The sequence below is a fragment of the Stegostoma tigrinum genome, chromosome 33 (genome assembly GCF_030684315.1).
Source record: "Stegostoma tigrinum isolate sSteTig4 chromosome 33, sSteTig4.hap1, whole genome shotgun sequence".
NCBI classification, from domain to species: domain Eukaryota; kingdom Metazoa; phylum Chordata; class Chondrichthyes; order Orectolobiformes; family Stegostomatidae; genus Stegostoma; species Stegostoma tigrinum.
Window position 1 is genome coordinate 17,969,877 of NC_081386.1, and position 21,771 is coordinate 17,991,647.

General features: G+C 40.3%; 1 protein-coding gene across 5 annotated transcripts in view; it reads right to left on the reverse strand.

Moving 5' to 3' along the window:
• Positions 1-21,771, reverse strand: part of LOC125467094 (SHC-transforming protein 1-like) — a 138,108-nt gene that overhangs the window by 73,940 nt on the left and 42,397 nt on the right. For 3 of the 5 annotated variants that reach the window (XM_048562512.2, XM_048562511.2, XM_048562510.2), the window contains exon 1: positions 14,587-16,035. In XM_048562512.2, the coding sequence (XP_048418469.1) occupies positions 14,587-15,159 (573 nt within the window). In that variant the 5' untranslated portion in view covers positions 15,160-16,035. Of the gene's footprint in view, positions 1-14,586; positions 16,036-16,167; positions 16,538-21,771 lie in introns of those variants that run through there. The other 2 variants (XM_048562513.2, XM_048562514.2) reach the window with 2 other exon arrangements.

Sequence of the window (21,771 nt, forward strand, 5' to 3'; positions counted from 1 at the left end):
GCATGTGGTCCGTATTCCTCTAAACCCTTCCTACTCAAATACCCACTCAGATGCCTTTTACATGTTGTAATTGTATCAACCTCCACCACTTCCTCTGGCAGCTCATTTCTCATTCCATTCATGCACCAGCCCGTGTGAAAAAGTTGTCCCTTAGGTCCTTTTTAAAATTTTCCCCTCTCACCTTAAACCTCTGCCGTCTAGTTTTGTACTTTCCCTACCCTGGGGAAAAGGCTTTGTCTATTCAGCCTATCCATGCTCCTCATGATTTTATAAACCTCTATAATGCCGCCCTCCAGGGAAAATAGCCCCAGTCTATTCAGCCTCTCCCTACACCTCAAACCTCCAACCCTGGCAACATCCTTGTAAATCTTTTCTGAACCCTTCCAAGTTTCACAACATTGTTACTATAACAGGGAGACCAGAACTGCATGCAGTATTCCAAAAGTGGCCTCACCAATGTCCTGTGTATGTGTTTTTGATATTGTCCTTGTAAATCATCTCAGCACCCTCTCCAATGCCACTATTTCCTTTATTATATATTTTTTAAAAAGTCATGATCCTGAGGGACAGGATTTACGTGTATTTGGAAAGGCAAGGACTGATTAGGGATAGTCAACATGACTTTGTGTGTGGGGCTAACTTGATTGAGTTTTTTTTTGAAGAAATAACCAAGGGGATTGATGAGGACAGAGCAATGGATGTGATCCACAACATGACCTAACTCCTATACTCAATGCACTGACCAAGAAAGGCAAGCATACCAAATGCCCTCTTCACTAACCTGTGACTCCACTTTCAAGGAACTATGAACCTGTACTCCAAGGTGTCTCTGTACAGCAACACTACTCAGGACCTTACCATTAAGTCAATAAATCCTGCCCTGTTTTGCCTTTCCAAAATGCAGTACCTCACTTATACTTAAATTAAACTTCATTTGCCATCCCTCGGCCCATTCATCCATCTGATCAAGATATTGTACTCTGAGATAACCTTCTTCACTGCCCACATCAACCCCAACTTTGGTGTCATCTGCAAACTTACAAACCAGGTGTCCTATGTTCACATCCAAATCATTAATATAAATGATGAAAAACAGTGGACCCAGCACCAATCCTGTGGCAATCCACTGGCTACAGGCCTCCAGTCTGAAAAGCAATCCTCCACGACCACCTCTGTCTTCTACCTTCAGGCCAGTCTGGTAACCAAATAGCTAGTTCTCCCTGTATTCTGCATGAGCTAACCTCGCTAATCAGTCTACCATAAGCAATTTTGTCAAATGCTTTAGGTGAAGTCCATATAGATCACATCCATTGCTCTGTCCTCATCAATCCCCTTGGTTATTTCTTCAAAAAAAAACTCAATCAAGTTAGTGATACATGATTTCCCACACACAAAGTCATGTTGACTATCCCTAATCGGTCCTTGCCTTTCCAAATACACGTAAATCTTGTCCCTCAGGATCATGATTTTTTAAAAAATATGTAATAAAGGAAATAGCGGCATTGGAGAGGGTGCTGAGATGATTTACAAAGACAACATCAAAAACACATACATACAGATATCAGAAAGGATGGTCACTATCTTCAAAATTATTAAAAGTTTTGATAGAGCAAAAAAGAGTGGATGCAGAGAAAGTGTTTCCTGTTGTGTAGAGGAGCAGACGCACATCAATATAATGCAGTCACTAAATTTAAAAATCCAACAGGAAATTCAGAAGAAATTTCTTCACCCAAAGATTGCCAAGAATGTGGAAGATTAGATCCATTCAAGGGGAAACTTGGCGAATATTCAGAAGGAGAACTGAACACTTGGTTATAGAAGAAGGATCTTGACCCGAAACGTCAACTTTCCTGCTCCTCTGATGCTGCTTGGCCTGCTGTGCTCATCCAGCTTCACACCGTGTTATCGCATGGTTATAGCGGTGGGTTTGATGACAAAGGCCAAGAGAAACTTGAATAGAGCATAAACTTTGACTTGAGCCAAATGGCCAGAAAGGCCCGTTTGTGTGCTGTATATTCCATGTAGATCATTGAGAAATGGATACTGTTGGCAAGTTTGGAAAAAAAAATGACTGGCAGAGCCAATCTCTGCTTATGTATACCCTAGAAGATAGATCGTGTCATGTCTTGAAGTGTTGCTCCATCACATTAATCTCAAAACGTTAATGTATCAATCTCCTGAAGTAACAGGAATCTGCTCAGTGATAACTTGAATAATGGTAAACCATTAACCCTGTTACTTTGGAGGAGATTACATTTATAAAAACACCAGGATTGCCCAAACAAAATTAGGAATCACCAAAACTAGTAACTTTCTAATTTGCAGTTTAAACTCTCCTTACGTCAAAAAAACCAAATGTACCAAAATAAAACCCCAGAACAACTGTGGATGCTGGAAATCAAACACAAAAAAACTCAGAAGGGTCTCTGGACCTGAAACATTAATTCTGCTTTTTCTCCACAGATGCTGCCGGACGTGCTGCATTCTCCAGCAATTTCTGTTTGTGTGATCAAGTGTTCACATGGCTTATCTATTTTTCCAGCAGAAAATGATGAAAGTCAAGCACACCCATGTCACAGATCCTAGCATGTTACTTGCACTTCCATCATTAGCAATATACTGGTTTGTGGATGCGAACTTTTGCTGGATGAGATTGCCTTGCCAATTGCACATGTATCCAGACTATTTACATACAATGTCAAAGTCCCAGATGACCTCCAACTTCAGATTAATCTTCTCAGCAATCAGTACAGGCTAGAGTGTCGAAAACTGCAGTCATTGACAAAACTGCACGGCACATCCTGACTCTCAAAACTTCAAACTTCTTTTTAAACTATCTTCTTAACACACTCATCAAGGGAATTCAAAACTTGAAAACAGATTTTTAAGAGCACAATCATTGACTGAAAATGACATGCCAAGTGACTGAGTAAAAAGAATCACAGCCAGATAATCAGATTACTGTATAAAAACCAAAAGAAACAAAGACGAAGTTGCTGGATAAGCTCAGCAAGTCTGGCAGCATCTGTGAAGGAGAAAACAGAGTTAACATTTCGGGTCCAGTGACTCCTCCTCAGAAATCTGTTCTGTTCTGAACCTCTGTTCTGAGGAAGGGTCACTGGACCCGAAATGTTAACACTGTTTTCTCCTTCACAAATGCTGCCAGACCTGCTGAGCTTGTCCAGCAACTTTGTTTTTTAATCAGATTACTGTCTTTATTAAAACTTACAAACTAAATGGTAGACTGTCTAAAGTAAAATAGGAGTTTGCATAGGTTATTCTAAATATCTTTATCTGAAAAAAAAAGTCCAGCTGGTAATAATTATCGACTGCCTAATATTATCATCACAGTCAACAACATGGGACCTGTGACTGAGGAGTAGAGTTGTCAACGTGCGATTGCTCAGAAGATCAACACTGAAAAGCATGAGAATTGCGGTTATGTGGCAGACATAGGGAAGTCTATAGTCATCTGAGATTTAAAAATTTGTTTAAACAGAATATATTGACCATTTGTCAATATTCTGCATGTTAGACAACTACATCCAAGTGTTCCAACATAACTGGAAGACAGACATGATGGGCAGCTTTTTTATTATTATACATGCATTAAATAATGTTAAAGAAATTTCAGCATATCCTCTCAGATATTTTGTTCTTAAACAGAACAGATGGGGTCCTACTAATACTGTCACTGGATTAGTAACCCAAAGTCCCTGTCTAAACACAGTGGGAACATGGGTTCAAATCCCACCATGCTATTTGGTGGAATTTAAATTTAAAATTAATTAAATTTAAATAAAACAGAAATATGAAATTGAAAGTTGATAACAATAATGATGACCATGAAAATCCATCTGGTTCACTGACTTTTGAGGGAAATTTGCCATCCTTCTCTGATGAGACCTACATTTGACTCCAGGTCCACATCAATGTGGCCAATTCTTAAAAGCCCTCTGAAATGACCAAGCAGGCCATTAAATTCAAGGGCAATTATGGATGGGCATTAGATAGACTTGCCAAGAAAGAATAAAAAGCTCTGGAGTTCATGACATCTCCCCAGATGATCAAAAAATCAACTTCATCCAACATCAGGGCTCAAACCCACTGTGCGTTTCCCTTGACTCCATTCAGACCAAAAATCGCTAAGCATCCAAAATCAGTCCCTACGTGAACCAACATTTTAAATTCTTCTATGCCCTCAAGTTCCATCCATTTCAAAAAGAACTGAAATCTCAAGAATCCCCTGCAAAACTCACCGAGATCCTTGCAAACCTTCATGCAGTCTCCAACAACCCTTTCCCCTTCAACGCCCCTGCAAAAGTCATTGCTCTCAAAATCTATGTTCATTCACACCATGACTCCATGTCTCGGTTTCTGCATAGAGGTTTACACTTCTGATGCAGCAAACCATCCTAATCGTTATTACAAGTGATATTTTCTAACTGACTCTATTGTGTCAACATTTTTAACCTCTCTAAAGCCTTTAGCTGTGTCATAAGTTGCAATATTCCTTTATAAAACACCTCTTTGTTTTTGTGTGTATTGAAAAATAGTGTTAAAAATCTGGTCATGTTTATACAAGTGGGTGGAGTGACCTTCAAAGATGGTGGCATCAACAATTATTATTGGTAATTGGAAGAGTACAATTACAGTTGAGTGTCTTTCTGGGCATATACAGATTAGATCAAGAAGATTTTCCACTGTTAATAGTATTCTGCATGTTATTGATAATTTGGCTATGGGTAGAGAAAAATTAATATTTCTGACTAAAGCAGGCCCAGATGTGCATGAAACACAATTTGCTCGGCCTTGCTAAACCAAAAGACAAACACCACTGTCAAATATTTTCTGCAAGCTTAAGCAGCACTGTAGCAGAAAGCTAATCTGTTTGGGCCATGGGAATCAGTTTCCCAAGGAGAGGAGTTTATTGTGGCTTTGAAAAAACTAACCATCCATTGCAGTTTTGAAATCATCCCATTCACTCATAAGCACTAACATTAAGTACTCAAAAGAACGCAACCTATGTCCTCTGGCTCCCTGTACAAATCACCACCATGGTCCTTAGTGCGCTCTAGTCTTTCCCTCAATATACTTTAAAAATAAGTCAAGCTTTTCCATTCTTTGTTCTGCGGTTATTCTTTCATTCCCCTTTTTTGCCCTCCTAATTTCCTTTTAAAGTTCCCCTTGCGCATTCTGTATGCCCCTTGGGCTTCTGCTGTTTCAAGCTTCCAGTATCTGCTGTTAGCCTTCCTTTATCCAATCCTGCATGCTCCTGCAACGATAGTGAGGTTTTCTGGATTTATTGGTGCCACCCTTTATCTCTTTTAGAAGATATTGGCCCTATACTCTCATTTCCTTTGTGAATGTGTTCCACTGCACTGACACAGATTTACCTAAAAATTATCTGCTCCCAGTCCACTCTGGGCAAACCATATCGGATGTTTTTAAAAATCAATCTTCCCCTAGTTTAGAAGTTGATTTCCAGCCCATTCCGGTCTTTCTCCATTACAATATTGAATCTAACAGAGTTAATGACCACTGTCTGCAAAATGGTCATCCATTAATACTTCAACCACTTGCCCAGCTTAAACTTTAGGTCATGAAATGCAGGACCACCCCCACTCTTGAAGGGCCTTCGACATACTGGCTTTTTAAAAACTCTCCATTTTAAAGATTCTATTCCCTCTAAACCTTTCATACTAATCACCATCCGAGTTAATGTCAGAGATTTTGAAATCCCCCACTATTACAACCCTGTTCATCTTAAACTTCTTTAATATTTGCCCACATATTTACTCTTCTATTTATTTCAGACTGTTAGAGGGCCTTTAGTACACTACCAGCAATGTGATTGCTCCTTTTTGGTTTTTCAGTTCTAACCAAATGGCTTCATTTGGCATGTGGCATCTCCCAGCTACTTTAGCCAATTACCAATGGCTATACTTCCAACTGCATAAACCTCCAGCTCTGAAATAAGCAGTCTGAAGCTACCTGTTTCACCTCCTCTGTCCTCCTTTAAGGTGGAGTTTATGGTCATCCCAAATAATTCCTCCAATGACTCAACAAATTATTTTTTGACCATGCCTTCTGGATGTGGAAACATTAAGACTATAAAATACAGGGGCAGAATAAAGCCATTCAGCCTCTCAAATCTGATCTGTCATTTGACCATAGCTGATGAGTTTATCAACGCCATTCTTCTGCCTTCTCCCATAACCCTTGACCCCCTTAATAATTAAGGACCTCTCTCGGTCTTAAATACACTCAATGACTGGCCTCCACAGTCACTACTGTGTGGCTGAAGAAGTCTATGCAAGTTGCTGGTGAAATAAAAATGTTAAAATTCTACCCTCACTTTTAAGTATGATTAAAACTGGCCCAGTTAAAAGGAATGAATCAGATAAAACCAATAAAAAAGGTTCAGAAAATTATTTTTGGCTGGTATAGAAATTAAGCACAAGTACAGTTCATAAAACAGGCTTCTATTATTTTTAAAAAGCCAATTTAATTCTAATAACCAATGCCTTAATTTGGAACTGATATATACTGGTAAGTTTGAGTCTTCTAGTCTGCTTGGCAGGCCAGGAGTAAAATGACAAAGAAAGAGGAAATTACAGCAGGGGAGAGAAGGGAAGGAAACAGTCAAGGAGAGTACCAAAAGGAAAAAACAGGATGCTTCTTCTCAGAGATAGCAAAAACTGCAGATGCTAGAGACAGAGACAACAGTGTGGAGCTGGAGGAAAGCAGCAGGTCAGGCAGCATCCAAGGAGTAGGAAAGCTGACACTTCAGGTTAGGACCCAAAGACCTATTTAATTCTCACAAAAAGTAGCAGAGAACCTTATGCTTGGAAAACTAGGGAAGTTTGTCACTGAATTCATAAGATGCGGGTAATATCGGTTATGACTGACAGTTACATTTGCTTAAAACAGTTGTAGAGGAAATCTATTATTAAAATACAATTAGCAAAAGGAAACAGCTGCACATCTAGAACCCATTAAGATATGAATCATCTTCCACCAAAGCTCTTCATGGTGAGGATGAAGTGTACATCACTCCCAATCTACCAATACACTATAGAACATCCACTAAGACCTCAGTATACTCCACCAGAGTGTTTTAAAATTGCCTTCACCATACAAAAGTATCACTTTAATCATTGAGAGCATGTGAGTTAGGTCAAGACCTGAGGAATGTTAGAATACAACCATTTGTTGTTTCAGCCTATTTTCTGTTATCCAAAGAAACAAGACATTATAAAAAAGGTGAGAGTTTGATGCTCGATAAACTATATAGTACATCTTAAGGTTTGGAGTTGGTGGGGGAGGGTCATTTACTCAGTTGGCTGGATGGCTGGTTTGCAATGCAGAGTAACACCAACAGCATGGGTTCAATTCCCATATTGGCTGAAGTTACTGTGATGTCTCCTTTTAAATTTCCCCCTTCACTTAAGTGTAGTGACCCTCAGGATAAACAACCACCAGTTATTTATTTCTAATCAGAGAGCAGGCACGTGGTCAGGTTAGACAATGGAAACTTTGCCTTTACTTAGCTTTGACAGATTATCAAGTTTGGCTGTTTGTGAAAATAAATATGCTATATCAAAAGTGATTCTTCAATCAAGTGGTAGATCTCAGGAAGATTTCCAATAAGTAAAAATACATCCCATCATTCTTGCGTTGGAAAGATCAAAAATCTAGGAGATCATAGCAAATAAGGTGGATGAGCTTGAAGCTCAGTTGGAAATTGGCGAGTACAATGTTGTGGGGATAACTGATACATGGCTTCAAGTGGACACGGCCTGGGAAATGAATATTCAAGGCTATACGGGCTATCGAAAGGACAGACTGATGGGCAGAGGGGGGTGGGGGGTGGCCCTGTTGGTGAGGAATGATATTCAGTCCCTTGCGAGGGGGGACATAGAATCAGGAGATGTAGAGTCAGTATGGATAGAACTGAGAAATTCTAAGGGTAGAAAGACCCTAATGGGAGTTATCTACAGGCCCCCAAACAGCAGTCTGGATGTATGGTGTAAGTTGAATCAGGAGTTGAAATTGGCCTGTCACAAAGGTAGGACTACAGCTGTAATGGGGAATTTCAATATGCAGGTAGACTGGGAGAATCAGGATGGTACTGGACCCCAAGAAAGGGAGTTTGTGGAGTGCCTCCGAGATGGATTCTTGGAACAGCTGGCACTGGAGCCGACCAGGGAGAAAGCATTTTTTGGATCTGGTGTTGTGCAATGAACCGGATTTGATCAGGGACCTTGAATTAAAGGAGCCATTAGGAGGTAGTGACCATAATATGATAGTTTTAATCTGCAATTTGAGAGGGAGAAGGAAGAATCGGAAGTGCCAGTATTGCAGTTGAAAAAAGGGAACTATGGAGCTATGAGGGAGGAGCTGGCCAAAGTTCAATGGTTCAATACCCTATCAGGGATGGCAGTGGAACAACAATGGCAGGTATTTCTGGATATAATGCAGAAATAATCGTGGATGCATTGGTAATTATTTTCCAATGTTCTATAGAGTCAGGATCAGTTCCCGTGGATTGGAGGGTGGCTAATGTTGTCCCACTTTTCAAAAAAGGAGGGGGAGAGAAAACGGAATTATAGACCGGTTAGCCTGATGTCAGTGGTGGGAAAGATGCCGGAGTCAATTATGAAAGATGAAATTACGAATCATTTGGATAGCAGTAACAAGATAGGTCAGAGTCAGCATGGATTTATGAAGGGAGAAATCATGCTTGACTAATCTTCTGGAATTTTTTGAGGATGTAACTATGAAGATGGATAAGGGAGAGCCAGTGGATGTAGTTTACCTGGACTTTCAGAAAGTCTTTGATAAAGTCTCACATAGGAGATTAGTGAGCAAAATTAGGGCACATGGTATTGGGGGCAAAATACTGGCTTGGATTGAAAATTGGCTGGCTGACAAGAAGCAAAGAGTAGTGATAAACGGGTCCCTTTCGGAATGGCAGTGGGATGACAAGTGGGGTTCCACAAGGTTCGGTGCTGGGACCGCAGCTATTTACAATATACATTAATGATACAGATGAAGGCATTAAAAGTAATATTAGCAAATTTGCTGATGACAAGGCTGGGTGGCAGGGTGAAATGTGAGGAAGATGTTATGAGAATGCAAGGTGACTTGGACAGGCTAGGTAAGTGGGCGGATGCATGGCAGATGCAGTTTAATGTGGATAAATGTATGGTTATCCACTTTGGTGGCAAGAACAGGAAGGCAGATTACTATCTAAATGGAGTCAAGTTAGGTAAAGGGGAAGTATGAGATCTGGGTGTTCTTGTACATCAGTCAATGAAAACAAGCATGCAGGTACTGCAGGCAGTGAAGAAAGCTAATGGCATGTTGGCCTTCAAAACAAGAGGAATTGAGTATAGGAGCAAAGAGGTCCTTCTGCAGCTGTACAGGGCCCTGGTGAGACCACACCTGGAGTATTGTGTGCAGTTTTGGTCTCCAAAATTTGAGGAAGGACATTCTGGCTATTGAGGGAGTGCAGCATAGGTTCACGAGGTCAATTCTCGGTATGGCAGGACTATCATATGTTGAAAGATTGGAGAGACTGCGCTTGTATACTCTTGAGTTTAGAAGGATGAGAGGGGATCTGATTAACACTCTGGAGGCAGGAAGCATGTTTCCATTGATGGGGGAAGTCCAGAACAAGAGGACACAGTTTAAAAATAAGGCGTAGGCCATTTAGAACTGAGTTGAGGAGAAACTTCTTCACCCAGAGAGCGGTGGATATATGGAATGCTCTGCCCCAGAAGGCAGTGGAGGCCAAGTCTCTGGATACTTTCAAGAAAGAGATAGACAGAGCTCTTAAAGATAGTGGAATCAAGGGTTATGGGGATAAGGCAGGAACAGGATTCTGATTATGGATGGTCAGCCATGATCATAATGAATGGTGGTGCTGGCTTGAAGGGCCAAATGGCCTACTCCTGCACCTATTGTCTATTGTTTATTGTCAGGCATATGGCATTGGCCTTAAGCAACATCAACATTGCATGTCCTATAAAACAGGTAACATGTCTAGAGATAAAATGTATTTGTCTGAATACTCAAAAAAATACAGTTGTGGCATTCAGGCGTAGAAGAATAAGAATATGAAGCTACACTAGTTTAAAAAAAAATTAGTTCAGCTCTAATATGTCGACAATTTCAAAAGATTTCTGAAGCATTGTGTCCAACATTACTGGTTTACAATAACTAAATAAAAAGAAAAGCCAGTTAAAATTCACTTCATTAGCTGGGGTATTTACAGGTATCTTATTTATTTCACTTGTAATTTGTTGAATTTCTATGAAAACCTAAAATTAATGGTGTTATTACTTAAAAATTTGTCCATCCAACCAGGTGGCCCACATAAACTTCAGATTTATTGCTTGCTTAGCAGTGTTGCTCTGCCTTGCCAATGTTAAGAGATGAGGGACTTCACTGACGTCTGTCAGATTGTGTCACAGAACCATTTTCAGCTACTGTACTACTTTATACAGGCAACTGTTTGGCCCATTCTGAAGGTGACATTTGCAGTCTGTTTCCACAGTGTCTTCTGATTTACAACCTGATTAGGCAATACAAGATGATTCAGTGATCTAAAACATTCATTTTTTTAAAAAAAGAATGACACTTGATTAAAATCCATCCTGTTTGCTTTTGCCTGGTCAATTGTGTCAGCACTTCATTTTCACTTTTGCGAACCGGTGAGTGTACTTGATTGGCCATGAGAGCACAGATAAGTGGGTAATGACCATCCACATCAATAATACAGCGATATGCAAATAATGATTTTGTGTGCATGTATTTAAATAGTATGCAAATGTATACAATTCTCTGCAGAAGGCAAAAATTTGGTCCCATGTTCAAAGTAAACAAATGTCTAGTAATAGCTCATTCTTAGTATGTTAATAAAGAAGAACTACTGCATGTCAGCATGAAAGAACAGCTAAAGATCTAAATATATATCGGCATCATGAATGATGGATGAAGTGGCAGAAGTAGTGACTCACTAGAGCTAATCTACTTCCTATGAGATTTTGTAGATTTTTCTGACAGATCGGGCAAAATGCCAGAAATATCCACGTGTGCATATAGTTTCAGAATGAATCATACTTCCAAATGGCAAGGGTAAATCTTACTTTCTCATTCCATGTCAGGCACAGGTAAAGACCAAAATGTAACATCTGTTTACTACCCTATGGGTTAAATACATACTGAATGCTGAATGGAGGGAATGTCTGGTTTGAAAGCCATCTCTGTACTTACTTCCCTCACTCTGTCATCTTCCATGTTCCATTACTCCCTGTGCTACAGCAAATTGACTTGAATATTCTGGTCATCATCTATCAAATTTCTCTCTGGCTTCATATTGTGTTCTCAGTTACCTCTTCTGGTTGTAAATACTTTCAAGTACCCTCTGATCTTGGGATGCTCAGCTATCTCTTGACCCCAGCACATTTTACTCACCTGTCATGAAATATCTCAGCTACATAAGAGGCATAACAGTGCACACAGCAAGAGTGAATCTGACAGAGGCAGTTAGTACCAAATGATAGAATTAGCTGACTATAAAGTGATGATGGTAGCAAAATGATCACGTGTTTAATTGTTGATGAGGTGGAGAGACAATACAAAGGAACACAGGAACTCAGAAGTGAGACTAAAGTTTGCACATGGAGAAAAGCAGCAACAGCAGGATTATGAAAATGACTGCTGCAATAAGAGGAATTTGTCCCTCATATAGAAAGCATTACAGTTGTTTTGAAAATTTGCATTAATAACATCATGCATTGACATCATTTGCATGAAGTTTACAGCTCCAAGAAATTACTATCAAAAGATCACAATTGTCATTGCCTTGACAGTTTATACAAAACAAAGGTACGTTGGCTTTCAGACGCTCATATTACCCAGGAAAAAATGAATATGAATAATAAGCAGCAGGCCGAACCTCATCAGTGGGACCATAAAAAATTTCCAGGTCGTGCAGTGAATTGTAAAGTCCAAAGATGTGCATGCCAAATTGTCCCATTGTGCACAGGATGGGTGGATTAGCCATGGTAAAGGCAGGATGACAGGGATAGGGTGGGATGCTCTTTAGAGGGTTAGTGCAGACTCAGTGGACCAAAGGGCCTCTTTCCACACTGTGGAGATTCTATGATTCTAACCTATTTCCTGGTCTTCAGCCAGTAGGGCTCTAGGAAGCTCTCAAATCAGAAGGTTAGGTATCTCAAGAGGCACAGAGGCCTTCAACAGAAAGCATTGTTCAACACACCTGATTATATTAAAAAGTTATACAATTGCATTGAGACACCCAGGAGTGGAACATGCTGTATGGAAACAAGATTAATGTTACTACACTTTCTATACAGGACTTCAGCTTGAAAATTTGCGTACATTTCCATTAATACATTTATTTTATGAATTAATTCAGTGCCTTTTCTCAAAGTGGAGAGTGCATTCAAAACTGTATCTGAAAGGAATAAAAGATATTGGGAGCAATTTTATTAGCTGATGTTTTTATTTTTAAGCAGTGTATTTTGTAAACTGAGAATCACGTTCTCATATTATTCTCAATAATTGGAAATTCAAGTTTGTTTAGCTTTAAAATAGTTGCGACCTTCACTAGATCAGCTGCCAATGGTTGAAATTTTGTAATCCTACCTGAACCAAATAAAAGGATAATATAGAAGTCAGCATATAGTGTCACAAAGTGGTGTGACACGCTAAGTGTGAGCTATGAAATCTAAACAAGACGTCTAGAACATTTTATAATCCACTCACTAATTCAAAATTTTATATCCGATGTTCTGCTAATTAACATATAAATGTGCATTTCTACTTTCCTTCGTTACTTAAACTAAAAGAAATGCACAAAGTAGTACAAGAAAAAACTGATTGGCCTGCAGTGTTCAATTAGCTCCACACTGTTGGCTTGCATTTATATAGGTCCTTTCACAACTTCGGATTGTTCCAAAACACTTGTCAGCCAATTAAGTCTTTTGGAAGTTTCAAAATAAAGGGTTAAGGAGTTTCCTCCAAGACCTTAATCTTTGGAATTCTCTACCCAGAGGGCAGGGTAGGCTGGGTCATTGATTATATCCAAGACTGAGTTAGACAGATTTTTCATCTAAAAGGGTGATGTGTAGGCTGGAAAGGACGTGAAGTTTAAGGCCACAATCAAATGAGCCATGACTTACTGGATAGCTGAGCAAACTTGAGAGAACATAGGAGCCATTTCTACTCCTATATGTGTTCTTATGCAAATATGGTCCTTGTTTTAATTTGAATGTGGTAATCAATTTGAACACACAGCAAACTTCCATAAACAATATCACGATCATGACTAGATAATCCATTTTCGTGATGTTGATTCAGGGAGGAGAACTAATGGCCAGGATATGGGAAGATAACATTTTTGCTCTTCTTCAAAATGGTGCTGTAGGATCTGTCACACATTTGTGAGAAAACACACAGGTTCTCGATTCGATGATTCACCTGAAAACTGTCAATTCCAACAGCACAAGTGTATTTCTGAGGTGGGATTTGATTCCATAACCTTATGGCTTAGGTACTGCTAAAGTGGACAAAGTAAAGCCAATTGAAATTTCAATTTTTTTTAAATGCTTGTATTCCACGAAGAAATATCTGGCTTGATCTTCCCATTTTTTCCTTAGAGTACAAACTGGACTGGATTTTTAAAAAAAAATTGCTAAAAATTGGAGAACAGCTGATTAATTGTATGAAATGCCCCTACAAGTCTGACACAGACATGGAGCATAAAGTAAGTGTGATGGTACATTTCCTGACAACCCACACAGGTACTTTAAAACACAATAATAAGCAGACAGATTTAGTACCTTCTATAAATACAAGTCAGCACTTGGTTACGCTAACCACAACTTTATTTGCAGCCTATACATGTATTAATTAACCATCCAATTAACAAAACCTTGTTTGTTCCACACTTTTGAACAGCTCTGATCAACAATATTGCTGATCTGGTTTGTTATTAAATAATTACTATGCCTATGCCAACATTAAGACATGGAATGAAAACAAATCAGGTGAATACAGAAATTAAAAAGAAACTCTTTCAATTTATGCCTAAAACATTGTCGGTTGAGAATCACTAGCAGTAGCTATACGGCTTTATAGCCTGCAGTTTCTGAAGTCTAAAACAAAATCAATGTTGTAGCTTGGAATATTCTATCAGGATGTCTGTTTCAAGAGAGAAAATAAATTCAGTACAGTCCATGCTCTGTATATTAGTGTTCTTCACTTAATTGCCCACAATGGCTGTGCTTTTTAAAGACTGCGATTACAAATCATACGAGTTCCTACATTCCTTGACCGCCCTGATTGAATAGTTTGAGATTAGTTTTCTACATGAAACAGGTAAGTTATTTACACTCGTTATAGTAAATAAAAAGACGCAGATAATCAGGTGGAAATCTGAGTTACACGGTTCAAAATACCCTTATAAAATCTGTTTTCCAGAACAAATCCAGCATGGGTCCAATGATAGCAATAGCTGTTAAAAGTACATTTTTTATAAAAGTTACTTACTCTCACGGCGTACAGTGCGCCAGAGCTCAGAACATCGCCCCGGGGAAGTGGCGAAACTTTGGCCCAGTCTTTGCTGACGGATTGCCCCTCTCCAATTTGCATTGTGCTTGTGGCCAACTTGTGGAGCTCCTGTTTGGGGTGAGGGAATGCAGAGAGGCAGCTGGTTAGATCAAGAGCGGAGGAAGAGAGACTCTGAGCGCTGAAGGTGTCGGTCACTTTCACCCGGGCTATTTCTTTCGCGCCCAGTGACAAGCTCTTGAGACCAAGCAGGCTGGCCGGGTTAGACAGTTTCAGGTTGGTCATCTTGGGGGTGAAGGTGCACAGAGCGGTCGAAGCGTGCCCTGACTCGGTTGAGAGTTCATCTGCTGGAGAGCCGGGCGTCAGTGGAGAGCAAGGGGAGCTGGAGGAATTCTTGACCCTCAGCGAAGCGCTGGACGGGGTGTCATCTAATGATGTTAAAGAATCGTTTCTGAAACGACTGTACTTTGCCCTGTGAAGCATGCCCGACGTTCTGAAAAATCCTTCAACATATGATGAGGGTCCAGTAAAATTACAACCAACACGTTCTCTCATAGCCCTACTGCCGAAAACAATCCGGCTCTCCGAGAGCTTTTGGAGTTCTGAAAGCAGCCACAGGCTAGGCTAGACTAGACCAAAACCGCGTTGGTTTCATCGACGTGTCGTTGATGCCCTGTGCCTCATGCTAACACAGTAAAACTGCTTTCCCCACTCAGAAAAAAAATAAACAAAAGACGCCGCTTTGATGTACTGTGCGACACCCCCGTTCTCAAACTGCAATGATGTACAAGTTTGGATCGCGCTGCTTTAAGGAGAGGTGTGTGGGGGGTGGAGGAAATGACTGGTGTATCTGCCCTCGACTCTGCTGCTACTGCCCAGTCAGCCGACCCACTGACCCCCCTCTTTTCTCTCTCGCACGATCCAGACAATAATGCATCCACCTCTAAAGGCAACTCAGGTTTAACATCAAAAGCCCTAGTGGGTTAGATCTCCCCTCCACCCACTGAAAGAGGTAGTCCCAGTCGTTTGAATTGCCCCCTCCCCTTGCCCTCAAGATCTGTATCTAAAAAAAAGACTCAATAACGTTGACCGGGGAGGGGGCTTTTATAAATCCGTCTTCCAAAAGGTGCTCTTCAGGACGCTAAAACTGACACTGCTTAACCGGGTAAGGGTCTTAATGTCTTAAGATGGCATTGCCCCTAAACAACAGTCAGCCCCGGCTGCGAGTTGCAAGGCGGGGACACCATGGTAGGGTCAGTAAATCAAGTGGACAAGAGGAATTGGTGCAATTTTGTGAATGAACGTTTTATGAATGAGTTTGTTTCCCCCCGCCCGCGCGCACATGCTAATAAATCTGTGAATGAAGTGTAGCTCGCTGTAATTGACTGACAATCCCTGGGGTGGTTTCCTCTCACCCAATCAGCAGAAAGCTTTCTGACTCATACACCGCAAATACAATAAATGCCCACACCCCCCCTTATATACCCACCTGCATTTTATACACAAAAAAAATTATGCAGCAATAGCAGATAACACGATTATTATTAGGAAACGATAATTTACATTATATAAACAGTGAGAAAGAAGATTAAAGCCTCGATGAGTTTTCACGACATAAAAAAAACCTGGACGTCATCGACACGTGGAAATACGGTACTAATCCCATGGGAAGGACATGATGCATCTTCTCGGAGCTTGGATATCCTTTTATTGACTGTTGGTTCAATCTCCGGTCTGCTGCGACTTCCTGAGCCTGTTAAATTTACTCTGAAAACATAATGAAAGCTACAAGGCGGCCAAACACGCAGGAAGCCAGGAATTGAGTGGGCTGACAGAGGGGGAAAATATAATCTAGTTTTGTTCGTTTGAATTTCAGATTTCGTTAAATATCGATAGTTAAATCACCAGAAGAACATTCCACTAAAACCTGACGCTCCCTGTTGTGAATCACGACAATGACGTACAGCATAAATAATTAAAAGGCGTAATCCATTAGAGAATTAAAACTGCCTCAACCGAGTTACTGGCAAGGAATATCAGTAGTTTGCTGATGGTGTATTCTCATTGCGGGCACCAACCACTCTACATAGAAGCAGAGGAGACAGAAATGTTATCTTAACTGCTGATACAATTACCTCTTTAAACCCGAACTTCACGAGCAGCCAATCTCGTTAAAAACCAGAAGTCAATCAAAAACTAGGCTTAGGCAGTTATAGCAGACTTGAGGCGCTTAAAAAAGTCCCTATTAAACGACGCTTTAATGTATTCCGAACAACTAAAGCAGTTTCACTTAACCAGAAGATAGAAAGCCTTTATAGTTTGTCATCCAAGCATTTGTGGGGTCATGTTTTCCCCTGGCTAGGCCAGCCATAACACAGATTGTAGCAAAATACTATCGCAATCTTGTCCCAACAATGTACTTTCAGCTTCATGATCAAAGAAGGGCATTCTCGACTAGAGCAGAAACCTCTCTGAAGGGTCTAGGCCCGAAACGTCAGCTCTTGTGCTCCCGAGATGCTGATTGGCCTGCTGTGTTCATCCAGCTCCACGCTTTGTTACCCTTTTCTACAGTTTTTTTTGTGGACCAATGCTCACAGGGAACTTGGTCCCATAAACTCATTCAGTTCCCTAGTTTACAAAACAATCTAACTAACGTGAGCCGAATTAATATTCAGGTCTCACCGTTATCCAAACAGCTCTGCCAGTCCTCCACCACCCTCCCCAGTTTACCTTTATTTTAATGCTAGTAGGGAATAGCTGGGAAGATGAAAGTGATTTAAACAACTGTGCATCTTAATATAACCCTTACCAAATTGCTTACTACAATATGGAAGAGATTTTGTGGCAAGGCAGCATTTTTAATTACTTACCATTAATTCCTCCAGGTGCTCCAGTTTCTTCTCACAGTCCAGAAATGTGCAGATTAGCTGGATTAGCCGTGTTAAATTGCCCATAGTGTTGAGGGATGTGTGGGCTAGGTGGTGAGCCTTGGGAAATGCAGGGTTAAGGGAGGGTGGGATTTCTTTGGTGGGTCAGTGAAAACTTGATGGGAAAAATGACTTCCTTCTGTGCTGTAAGAATTCTGTGATTCTAATTTCTAGTTATATTTTCTTGGTTAATGTGATACAATCAGACATTGTACAGGTAGGTCAGTCAGCCACAGATAGTAGGAACTGCAGATGCTGGAGAATCTGAGATCAGAAATGAAAAAGGATCTAGGCCCAAAACGTCAGCCTTCCTGCTCCTCTGATTCTGCTTGGCCTGCTGTGTTCATCCTGCTCTACACCTTGTTATCTTAGGTCATTCAGCCATTGCGTCTGCTCATCGTTCAATGAGATCATGGCTGATCAATTCTACTTGCTGCCTTTCCCCCATAACCCCTCGATTCCCTTACTGATTAAAAGTCTGTCCATCTCAGCCTTGAATGTACTTAATGACCCAGATTCTACCACCGTCTGTGTTCAAGAACTCCTCAGAATCACTACCCCCTCAGAGAAGAAATCTCTCCTTATTTGTTTCAAATGTGTAACCCCTTATTTTGAGATTACATTCTCTGATCTTTGATTATCCCGCAAGGAAAACGACCTATCTGCATCTACCCTATTAAATCTCACAAGAATCTTGTGTTTCAATAAGGTCACCTCTCATTCTTTTAAATTCCAATGAGTACAGGCCAAGGCTGCTTAACTTCTCGTAGAATAGACTGGTCTAACTTGACATCAACTGCTGTGAACTTTCTCCAGATTGTCTCCAATCTCCTTTAACAAGAGGGCCTGAAATCTTTTCATAGCATTCCATCTGTGGTCTAACTAGTTTTAGCGAAACTTCCCCCCTTCTATCAACAGCAAAAACAGAAGTTGCTGGAAAAGCTCAGCAGGTCTGGCAGCATCCGCTTTTTTGTTTCTGATTTACACAGATGCTGCCAGACCTGCTGAGCTTTTCCAACAACTTCTGTTTTTGTCCACGATTTACAGCATCCGTAGTGTTTTTGGTTTTTATTTAGTAGTCCCTTCTTCTATACTCCATTCCTTTGAAACCTCTTAAGTGCTTTAATCATGAATATTACACAAACCATGGTGATTTAATGGCTTGTACTTTGTAGAAATCAAGTAGTAGGACTCTTGTGGTGCAGTGGTAGAGTCTCTATCCCTGGGTCATAGGACCTAGGTTCAAGTCCCATTTGCTCTAGAAGTGAGTCACAACATGTCTAGAACAAGTTGGTTAGAAATATCTAGTAAATCAAGCAGTTAGCGACAGAATCTTATGGGAGAGCAAATAGCAAGATGGAATCAAAAGGGGGATGGTATTGCAAGATTTTTCTTGATTAATGATCTGAAAGTATTATGCAGAGGCTGAAAGCTCATTCCTGTTTTATTATCTTATTAATTTTTAACATGTTTATGTTTTAATTCAGAGGTAAGTAAGAACTCCATGTACTAGGAATGAGTAACTCAGTATCTGGGCTAAAATGACATTTTATGATAAGTAGTCACCATGCATGCATCAGATGTGTTTCCAAGAATGGAACACAATCATGGGTTTCAGATGATGCCATTAATTGTGAATGTCAAACTGACTTGGCTCATTAAGCTCCGTCATTAGCTTCAGGAGATGCACAGACATCTGCAGTTTTATATAATGTGTGCACTTGCACTCTCCTTGAGAAGTCTGAAAACCCCAATGACTCACTAGTGGATTGATTTGGGGGAGGGAATTGTTCCTGTCCTTTCATGGTTAACAATGCACAGGCAATGTAGTATTATTTGTCACATTCATATGCAACAAATTAAAGGTGACTGAGGCTTAAAAACAGATGCCTTCACAAGAATAGCACTAGTTAAGAGGTTGTTTCTTACAGTAACTTTCAGCACTTTAGAAAATCCTACCAAAGTTATTCTGTTCCAGTGTTTTGCAATATACTGACAGTCTGTCTCAATCTATTTCCTTGGTTGTTTTACATATTGTGTTTTCACTGGTCCTGACATTGTCATTTTGATGACATTAATCTTTTCCACATCTTACCTTCGACATTATTTTCCTGCTGCAAGGCTTTTTTTGTCCCCATGCTTAACATTTATTTATTTTAGTATATAACGACATTTATATTTATCTCTACCCCATCTACCACCAAGTCTCTGACTTTAGGAAGTGAAAAACAACAAATGCTGGAGATCAGAGCAGGTCAGGTAGCATCCATGAAGAGAGGAAGCTAACATTTTGCGTCTAGATGACTCTTTATCAGAGCTGAAGTGAAGTGTGGAAGCTGTAGTTGGTGGGTGGTGGTGTATAGAGGTAGTGGATAGAAATAGAAATGATGTTGATATTTCAGATTAACTGATCAGAATGTGAGGATGAAAGAACAGACAGTCCCACTGTGGCCAGGAGAGGGGAGAGAGGACACAGTGACAGAGAATGTAACAAGTAAAGCTAAAAGAAAGGTAAGGAATGAGAGTTGGTTCACACTTTGAAGGTGTTGAACTCCATATAAAGTCCAGAAGGCCATAAACAGCTAGTTTGAAGATGAAATACTGCTCCTTCAGTTTGCCCTGTGATTCACTGGACCATTGCAGAATGCTGAGAACAGACAAGTAAACATGCAAGCAAGACACTGTTTTAAAATGGCGGGCTATGGGAGAGTTTGGGTCATGCTTGTTCACAGACTGAACATGTTCTGCAAAACAGTGTCCCAGTCTATACCACTGATGTTCTAAACCTCCATTGGTCAACTCTCAACCTCCTTTGCTCCAGTGAAAAAGTCCCAGCCTTTCCAGCTTCTCCCCATAACTCAAACTGTCTATTCCCAGCAACATCCTGGTAAATCTCTTCTGAACCCTCTCCAGCTTAATATTATCCTCCCAGAACAGGGCAATTAGAATTGGACATAGTACTCCAAAAGAGGACTCAACAATGTTCTGTACAATCTCAACATAATGTCCCAATCTTACACTCAAAGGTCTGAGTGATGAAGGCAAGCATGCTAAATGCCTTCTTAACCACCCTATCTGGTACCAGACCTGCTGAATATTTTCAGCACTTTGTTTTTAGTTCAGATTTCCAGCATCTCCAATATTTTATTCCTGTATTATGGTCCAAATTACCTACCACAGCTTTTCCAAGAATACCCACCTTGTAAAAGTTCTGCCTGGATGGGATTCCCATTCTTTTGTTTTAGCTTGTTCACCTTTTGGCCTTCTCCTCTCACGTTTGATCAGATATCTACAAATATCCACTCTCACAAACACATCTCCTTTGTTAGCCATTGTCTCCAGCTTCAGTTTATTCATAGAATTCAGCCTTCAGGTTTTGAATTCACTTATGGTTATAAGTATTTTCAAGGCATTGAATAATCCTTGCCATGGAGCGATTAGGGAACCCTCATACATGAATCACAAAAAGCTAACATGCAAGTTTGGTGGGTAATAGGGAAAGCAAATGGAATATTGTCCTTTAATTCAAAGGGGACAGAGTGTAAAAATACCAAGATGTTAGTTAGAGCACAGCTGAAATATGGTCAACAGTTTAGACCTCTTAAATAAGGAAAGATGTATTGGTATTGGAGGCATTCTCGAGAAGGTTCACTAGGTTGCTCCCTGATATTGAAAGATTTTGTTAGGAGGAGCAGTTGAGTAGATTTCTCCTGGTGTTTAGAAGAATGAGAGGAGACGTTATTGAAATATAAAAGATTCTTAGGGGATTGACAGTGTAGGTGAGGAAAGGTTGTTTCCCCTTGTAGGAGAGTCGAGGATCAGAGTTTATAATCTCGGAACAAAAGATCACCCAGTTAGGACAAAGATGGGGAGAGTCAATTGCTTCTTTGTTTACTGTGACAGGAGCTTTATCACAAAACCCTCTTATGGCTGGACAGGGGTTGGTTAGCTCAGTGGGCTGGATGACTAATTTGCCATGCAGAGTGACACCAAAAGCAGACGTTCAATTTTCACATCTGAGGTTATCATGAAGAAGTCACAAGAACATAAGAAATAGAAGCAGGAGTAGGCTAAGTGGACTGTTGAGCCTGCTCTGCCATTCAACAAGATCATGGCTGACCTTTTCAGCTCCACTTACCCACCCTCTCACCATAACCCTTAATTCTTTTACTGTCAATAATCTACCTTTGCCTTAAAAGTGTTCAATGAGATAGCCTGAACTGCTTCACTGGGAGAGAAT